Source organism: Pimephales promelas, chromosome 20 (assembly GCF_988280905.1).
Source record: "Pimephales promelas chromosome 20, fPimPro1.hap1.1, whole genome shotgun sequence".
NCBI classification, from domain to species: domain Eukaryota; kingdom Metazoa; phylum Chordata; class Actinopteri; order Cypriniformes; family Leuciscidae; genus Pimephales; species Pimephales promelas.
The window spans coordinates 18,047,516-18,057,020 of NC_142788.1; the positions used below are offsets into that span (position 1 = coordinate 18,047,516).

The following is a 9,505-nucleotide window of genomic DNA, read 5'->3' on the forward strand; positions in this document are numbered from 1 at the left end:
TTTGGATTGTGATGCTTGGCAATGTTGCCATTCTTCTGTTTTCCAAAAAGGATATTACCTCAGGACAGAAACCAATCATAATATCCAGTAAAATACTACTAAATAGCTTATTTCTGCACCATTTAAAATCTATTTTGTGTGCTGCATGAGGACGGTCTGTGGGAATGTTTGTGGTTGATAACTGACATTGCACTGAAAACCACTCTAAATGACCAGTAATCTAATCTGTAATCTCAGAACATTAATGCCTAGCATGATGCTTCTGAAGTAAATCCTGAGTAGTTCAGATTATAGACTGATGCGATGATTATTCTTTTGTTATCTCGTCTTTAATGATGCAGCTGGGATAGATGATGTCCTAATGTCAGTGGCCTTTCAATTCATCTCCAGCCTTTTTTGAGAATGTTCATCAAATGGGGTCAGACAAAGGCTACAGCTGCAGCTCTAGGTAAACACATACAGTTAGCATATACGCTGCATCCGAAATCGCTCACTCTCTTGAGAAGGTTATATTGAATAAGTTATTACGACCGCTAAAAAGTGTGTTCAATATAGTATGAGTGTATGCAGTATGAATATAATCGGGACATATGTTTGAATTGTCATGTGACCTCCCAGCCTTCACTGCTGCTTCACTGCCATTCACAAATCGTCTCCCGTGGCCTTAAGTGTACATTGTATGGACACCTCAGAATCTTGCCAAAAGTAGTAGGTCATCTGGGTACTTTTTACAGAGTTCTCTGAATTCAGACATACTTCTTTTGTCATTTACTGTTTTTCACTATATTATTAGAGAAGTATGCAATTTCGGATGGAGCCCTTGTATGTGATCACCACTCAAATGTCTAAGGGAGGACAATACTCCAAATCAGACATCACACTGAAGACACTGACTGCCAAATGTCCTCAATGCACAGTCTATATTTCAGTAGCGAGACTAAATATATACTGTCATAACAGGCATATCAGTCAACCTCAATGTGGAGGAGTGCGGCGTCTGTTCTCAAAAATCCTTGCATTGAATATCTGCAGATTCTCCGAACTGTCCAAAAATGTCACATATAAAATCCAATATAATCAGACAATCGTCTCACTTGCATATAAATTAGCAAATAATAGAACTAATTTGTTGAAACGGGATATTTTTCGAGGTGGTGTAGTGTAAGAGGGGTTGAAGAAATGAAATCTTTATATTTTGGTCATGAGAGTGTCTCTAATGAAGGATAATGACAATATTTCTCTTGGCAAAGTGCATTCATAATAATTTTATCTGTGGTCATAAGTCACAACTTAATAAGCTTCTGGCATGAGATATCAGCAAGATTACTAGCTTCTCAAATGACTGTTAACCAAAACCAAATGAACCCTCAACGATTAATTAGCAGCATCTGTTTCTGGTTTATTCTAGTAGCGCGTTCCTTCCCACTCAGCTTTGGTTTAGATTGTGGTTTTATAGAAGAGTTGGTTTGATATCGGAAAAAACTGAAAAACAAGCCTGAAGCCTGACTGGAGCTCATTGCCCTGGACAGCTTCAGGTCTCTTGGAAGGGTAAAAGATTCAGCTGCTGATTCAGCTGGAACAGAATGAACTGCAATGTTGCGACTACATCAGACTCTCAGCAAAGCAAACAGATCCCAGAATGCAATTTCCATAATGGAATAAAAATGTCATTAGTTATTTGTCATACTGCCTTGGAAATTGAAAAGAATGTTCTGGGTTCAAGTTAAGCTCAATCATATGTGACATGCAGACGATTACCACAGAAAATAATTCTCACTTGTTCTTCAGTAAATAATACAACAGCTGTCCAGTATTGTTATTGTCAACTACAACTAAATTGAAATAAAGCTGAAATAAAATAAAATAAATATTAGATTAGTGTTAAATTTAAACTTAAATGTTACAAATTGAAATAAACAAGTACTATGATCATACTAAAAGTAAAACTGAAATAAAAATAAATTAAAGAGACTATTATTAAAAAATTATAAAAAAAAAAAACCTAAAATATTATTACTAAAATCTTAAAATAAAATAAAAACTGACAAGCAAATACATTAACAAATATGGTATTAAAAATCCTATAATTGTATATGAAAAGCAGTCTTGTATACTTCCATTGTAAGTGCATTTCTGTCGACATGTTTTGTTTTGCTTTTGGTTTTGTTTGAGGTATACGTTGAAACTAATCTAGTAAGGAACAGCAGACGCTACTAAATAATCTTATGGCATTTCATGTGCTTTAAACAACTAAAACTGGCAAATCCAGACTCCAGATTCCCAATGAAACATTTCACCTCCAAACACACAAAAACACAAGATTACATATTATTTCCAGGGGGAAAAAAAGCTCTTTCTCAAGTAATGCCCAAATGAAAGACTTTTCCGCTGTCATGTGGCATCCCAGCTGGAAGATGAAGCACATGGGCTCTTTGAGTGGCACGGCATTGGCTTTGAAGAAGGTAGACTGGTCACTTGCACATTAGTACAATTTTGGTTTCCCAAGCTCTAAAAAATACTTTTAATGTTATTATTGCCACAAATTAAAAAAGCTAAACCCCTACATCCAGACACCATTAGCAATATGCTTGAAAGAACTCTTTATTCCCACAGGGTTTTTCCTTTGAAAACTGAATTGTTGGGTTTCACCTGACACCTTTTACACAACAGTCACATTTGAATAGATAGACGTGATGGTTTGATAGCAGGCCTGGCAATGGAACAGTTGGGACCTGCTCTGGTCTATCTCAAAGGTCCATCGCAAACTCCCCATGACAAGGCCTGTACAGTACACTACAGAACAGTAGCAAACATTCCACGATTAAGAAAACAAGAGGCTCTTTGATTCCCACTCATACACAGAGCTCAAGATGGGGACCCCTGCTTGCTTTGAAGAGAAACCCATTCTGTGAAAGCAAACTTTTCTTAGGCCGTGATGATTACAGCCTCTAAAGCTTTGGATGTATGCCAGTCTGTCAGCTCTCTGTCAGTGACCTCTCACGACCCCCCAACGACTCACCAATGCAGGTGCGGCCATCAACGTGGAGGCGAAACCCCGGGTTGCACTCACAGTAGAACGAGCCTCTGGTGTTCACACATCTATGCTGGCAGCCTCCGTTGTGAACCTGGCACTCGTCAATATCTGAGGAGGAAAAAGCAGACACATGAGGCCACACAGTGGAATGTGGTTTGATTCTTGCACAAACTTTCAAAGCCTAAAAAAACAAAGCATAAATCATTCTGACTAAACACTAAATTAATTTATCCACTTCAGAGAAAACTGCTCGGCTCTTTGTCATTGAAGTGACGTCCAAAGTTGTATATTTTATTTTAGTTTTTATTTGATAAATTATTAATCCAAACATTTAAGCCGATAATATCTTGCTGTGAGGATGTTTTGATAGGAGCAATTTATTATTATAGTCACAATACACATTTTTCATCCTGTCAAATCAGGAAACCCTTAATTAACTGACATTTTAGTCAGTAATTTCATTGATTGGATTAAAAGGATAGTTCATCCCAAAATTGCAATATCATTTACTCTATCCCATGTCTAAAAGAACAAACAAGCACAGCTGACACATTTTTCAAAATATCTTATTTTGTGTTCAAAAGAAAATTATGCAGGTTTGGATTGTCATGACTTCTGAGGGTGTGTGATTAATAATAATTGCATTTTTGGCAGAACTATTTCTTTAAATTGCTTAAGCTATAAGATTGAATTTCTGAAAGTGCACTTATGAAAATGTGGAAATGTGCAATCTGTACATAATGAAGATCTCTGAGTGAATAAGCTCTTTGTGTCCTGTCTGACTCAGGCCATGTGTCTTACAATCACCCTGACCTTTAAAATAGCGCTGTCATTTAATTACAGTAACAGGACTTTTCCCACAGCAAAACGATCAAGTTAGGATCAGTGTTGACAATCTGAAACACAGGATTCATTTTTTGTTAATCATGTATGGTGCATTTAAAAGGTCAAAATATTGCTTTAAAATATGGCCGCAGTGATAGTTAAGTGAGTTTGAATAGGTCTGACATTTTGAAAGGAAAAGCATAGATGTTTTACTCAGTACAGTCTACCTTCATTGAATATTCTGTATGTCATATATAATTTACATTCCTGACTCAGTGGATCCCACTGAGTATTTAGGGAATAGATACAGAGGGGAGATAGGAGTAATGGGTTTAGAACAGGTACTCAGATCTCAGAGATGTGTAGCAGGCATGTGAAAGCCCTGCTGGTAAGAGACTGTAATGCTAGTAGACTCTGTCAGTGAGTGTGTTAGTTATGTGCTCATGGGCTCTAACTGATGTACTAACTGGGCCTTGGAGAGTTGAAGTGATGTTGTATGGAGTAAAAAGCCTAAAAACTGTGTATCAGCATTGTGGAACTGATTCAGGTAGTGATTCAGGGTTAGTTTTTATGAAGGATAATCTCACACAACCACTCCACTAGGCAAGAAGATGCAAGTGGTCAATTGGACTGCAGTATTGTTTGATAGCAATGAAAATGTATGGACTGCAATGGAAATTAGCATTGTAATTAGGAAAAGCTTTAAGAAAATCTACAAATTTAATTTATCTCAAATCATTATTTCATGTCCACATATTTATTTATTTGATAAGTAGCCATGAAATAAGTGGGATAACGTATATACACTCAGCTGGTCATGATCCTAAAATAAACCCTTTCAGGCTGTTTTAACCCTCTGCGGACCGGCTGGCTGTATCATCTCTATACTTATTTAAACCTCAATGACATAAAACAACAAATCTGGTTTAGATTTTGGAAGATGGTTAGAGACATTGTTATGTAAATATGTAGCATGCAGTTTACTTAAATAATTGATACTAATGATGGATCACTTCTGTTTTGCTGCCAGACAAACAATACACTGCAAATAGAATACACAGCCAAGAACTAGATTAAATCCATATTTGATTTTGAACAAACAAGTAATTATCTGACACAAGGGACATGTCCATGTGACAAAGGACAAAATATCGCTGTGACTAAATAAAGACGTAATAGGTAGACTTTTACATGAATAGTTTTTCAAATGTTAAAATACTTTCTCCTGGCCCAGTTTGACATAAACAACTTTATGTAATAATAACTATAAGCGACAACTATAAATTACATTTCTAGGTTGATTTTGCCAAAAAGTGGTGTTTGAGCATCCCGATCAGCCCGACAGCAGCACTTGCTCAACCAATGGTGTGAGTTTGGGGGTGGAGACTGCCTGTTCAACCATCGCCTGGAAAGGCGGGAAATGATGCAAAGAAGAACTCTGATTGAACTTAAACTTCATTTGAATCAAAATTGACAACTCTTCTTTTTTTATGGAATATTGCAGTATTTATTATGAATAATTTATCCGTGCACAATTTTTTTTTCATGTGCCCTCATAATCTTTAATCAAAATAACTTCGTCTCCCTCTTTCAGCGATATCTCTTCTCTCATCATCGTTTTTACTGGCGCATAGGAAATACATAGTTAGGAAAGAAAAGACTATTGCAACTTCCATTTAAAATATCGCCTTTAAGTTTAAAGACACCATGTGGTGAAAATCAAGTTGTTAATATTTATATGTCTATGCAGTGTTTTTAATATGCTTTAAGACAAGCCATTTGCAAATTCTAAGACGAAACCGTTGCTGAGTATTTCCTCCTTTAAACTGCAGTCACAGTGAACAAAAGACAGTCTCAAAAATGCAGTTTGAAATGCAAAAAGGAGTGAGATGATAAGATAGATACCATGAAGATAATTGAGACCACCTGTTCAGGAGAGCCTGAGGAAACCTTAATTACAAGAAAGCTCTACACATCTGCAAAACTGAGCTCAGACAGCAAGGACCATTCACAGCAGCAGGATGTAAATAAACAGTTTTCAAACGAGACTTATGAAATGCAGCAATTCGTATGAGAGCCCAGCTGTGGAGCCAGCAGTGAACCATGGGCTCTCTATACCGACTCTATACAATTCATCACAAAGAATGCAGGAAAACAGTGAAATGGAGATTGACCATCTGCTGAGAGGAGTACAGGTTTAAATTACAATTTGAGAGAAATTAAATAAGAAATTGCATGAATTTCAGAATGTCTTAGCATTTGGTTTGTCTCCCTTTGCTTTAATGACATCAACACTCAAGCTGAACTCCACACGTTTGTCAAATCTGATGATCATGTTCTCCAAAATTATTTCAGATTATCCAAAGAGCATCTTGAGCTTTGATGGAAGAAAGAACATCGGACTGTCTGTAGGCCAACAAAGAGTCACATGATCAATGCCACAAATGTACTTATACTTAAATATCTGTTTTTCACTTCATGTCAAACATTAAACCTCTGTTTATTTCCAGGTTAAAATCTCAGAAATTCAATGTGGTCTCAGATTTCTGGATATCACTGTGCACAAGGTAATAAGGAAACCCACATTTCAAACAACATAACAAATGTTATGTTGTTTGGCCCCTTAAAGTCCTACAGCGAGGTGCAGCTGGGACACTGCAATTGAAGAAGCAAGAAGGTAAAATCAATGACATATGTGAGCTTGAACTTTTCAGCTCTACAGGTTATAAAAACAACTGTTTCTTATCACGATAAGCTCTGAAACACTGGGTTCAGATCACTGACCTTTGCTTTGAAGTTTAGCAAAGATCTGGCTTGATATCATACGTGAGCCACGCGTGAATCTAGCATTACTACCTGTATTACAAACATTACAGGATTGTGTGAAGACTCACATTTGGTTTTCTGTAAGCATGTGATTTGGTGGTGCCAAAATCTTAAGTTCGTTGGAGTAAAGAGGGCATGTGAGACAGCAAATGATAAGGCAAACTGTGTTACACCAAGTAAAGATGATCAGAGGAATTCTTATCGGAAGGAAAAATAATGGACAATGATTATGCCAAGCAGCCCCCCGTTTAATCCAAAACACGTTTCTCCTTAATCTTGCATTCCGTCTAAGAGAGCATTAGCCTGGAGCACCCTGATTCAAGACCAGCTCTCTGTTTAAGGCCATGAAGAAAACCTTGGAATAAAGAAATGTGTACAGGTTTTGAACAATATGAGAGTGAGTTTTGGGTGAACTATCACTATAATTGCTTTACTCACAATAAACTTATTGTATGACAATGTGGGGAAAATAAATGGTTTATTTTATTTTCCTGTTATACATGCAACCCCCTAGGTCCTACTTGCCATGCTCTGTGCGGGCCTCGAACGCAGGTCTCCGCTGTGGGAGGTGGGCACTGTAACAAGGAGGCTAAAGATTACAGTCCCTAGTGTGAGTCGCTAGAGCGCCTCTTGAGATCAGGGGAGTGAGGTTTACCTGCACAGCTCTAACTATCTGGCCTCCGTTACACAGTCATCAAAACTTTCCTTTAATTGCAGTGAAGTGGGACTCCTCACTTAAATGAGTTTACTCTAAAAACACAAGCACTTTTCTACACAGCACCAATTTGGCAGCAGACAGAAACAGGAAGATCTGATCCATGATCCTCATAGGTGGTGCATAAGATACAACCCTGAGGGTCTACTGAAACCCAATAAACCCAAACACTACAAATCGTTCCAACAGACTTTATTTATACCAAATGAATAACATGCATGGTAAAAATGTTCCTACTTTACCAAACCCAAGATGAATTCTAAGTGGACAAATGCTGGAAGCTCAAGTTAATTTACTCCAGTAAAGCAGACTCATGGTGTTTTAATGATTGGTTGTGCTCTGACAGTCTCCACACACCCCCAAAACCCTAAATTTAGAGCTATTCCATAAATCAGTGTCCATTAACTCAACTCTGAAAATTAGCCTTCAACACAGCCTAAAGTCTTTGTCATTTAAGACTGCAAATGAAATATTACTAATTCGTTATAATTACATTGTTTTAATAAGTTGCAGGTTTCTAAAATTGAGAAGAAAACATGAGTCTTCATAGTATTTGGCAAACACTAATGTACCAGATTATTATTTGTTTTGTTGCACATCTGACATCAGTTATCTCCAGTCCTTCATGGTGAATTACTAGTGCTGAATGAAGCTCCTTTTGTCACAGCCAAGACATTACCAAATCATAAGCGCGATCAAGTTCTGTCCCAGAATTCACACAATCATTAAACTGGTGTGTTCCACCACATTCTGGCTCTTTGAATAATAAATAAATACAAATTACAATCACCTGAATTACAATATCCTATATGATAGTAAATAACAGTAAGTTATTCCCTCATAAAGCAGAATCAGTGAATGCAGTCACACTCACCTGCCCCCAAGTGTCCTGTGTTGTATCTATGATATCCATTGAAGCAAGTGTAGCAGTTCCTGTGATAGAAGCGGTAACGTGTATTCCCAGCACCAAAACCTGGGACCAGCTGTGTCCAGAAGGTAAATACGAGCACTAACCTCAGCCAATCTGACAACATTGTCCAAGCACAATGTGTTATAAAACTTACTCAAATTGAAATAAATAAGAGCACACAAACAAAACAAGATAAACACACTCTCAGCATGTCCATTATGCAACAGGAGAGAACAACTGTTGCTGTGGCTTGAGTAGCTATTTAAATAAGCTGTGTCCTGGCATCAGAATCAAGAAATCTCTCTCTCTCTCTCTCTCTCTCTCTCTCTCTCTCTCTCTCTCTCTCTCTCTCTCTCTCTCTCTCTCTCTGCATTGACAGACATGTATTTTCTCGTGGCTATGTGTATGTCTTCTCCGCAGTCCCACCCTCCTGTCTGTCTCTGCTCCTCCCTCCTTCTTAGGCATTGATGCTGAGACATTTACCAAGTGTGTAAGCTGCAGTCCACTCAAAACAAAACAGTGAACAGAAGATATTGACAGATTATGAAATAGATGAATAGATTATGAAACCGACCTTAAAGCTGTTAGGGTTAGGATGATTAAGATAATTTCACTAAAGAGATGATGGTCTTTAAATCTCATATGACCTTTGCTGTCACAAGCCCAGTGATTTAAAGGGACTTGGTTGTTTATAATCTTTACATAAATTCAATTTATTGTTACAGCTGAGAAGTTAACAGAAATTCGAATGAGCTACAAATAACCCTAGTTTTGACAAGTTGTTGGTCCAGAGCAGTGGACCCTGAGAGAAAACATGGAAAAATAATTTACAGGGGGGGTAAAGGGGATCCAAAGAAAAGCTAAAATGCTGCACTTAAACAAAGTATGGTATTGACTTACAAAATTATAATACTGCCAGTCCAAACATGCCAGACTCTATATGCTTGCAGTATGAGATGCAACTTGGATCTTGAAAAACACAGGAATCTATCTAAAGTGACAAGGAAATACGTAAAGTAAGAAAAGGTTGTTCCAGTTTTTCCAGAGGATATGAAGGTTGAGAAGAGTTTAAAAGGTGCAGCTGGACACAATTCAAGCGTCTCTTTTCATGTGAGTTTTGTGAGTCAGATGAAAGGAAGGCCACTGCGTGTCTTATTCTCTGTGTGGATGTCTTTGTGTCAGTGAGGCCGACTAA

At 37.5% G+C, this 9,505-nt stretch overlaps 1 protein-coding gene across 1 annotated transcript in view; it reads right to left on the minus strand.

Annotated features, from left to right (window-relative positions):
- Window positions 1-8,589, minus strand: part of megf6a (multiple EGF-like-domains 6a) — a 32,036-nt gene extending 23,447 nt beyond the window's left edge. Inside the window, exons 1-2 of the mRNA XM_039651899.2 lie at window positions 8,275-8,589; window positions 3,020-3,142 (exon numbers count right to left, since the gene is read on the minus strand). Coding sequence (XP_039507833.2) covers window positions 3,020-3,142; window positions 8,275-8,434 — 283 coding nt within the window. The 5' untranslated portion in view covers window positions 8,435-8,589. The remainder of the gene's footprint in view (window positions 1-3,019; window positions 3,143-8,274) is intronic.
- Between the last annotated feature and the right edge of the window lie 916 nt (window positions 8,590-9,505).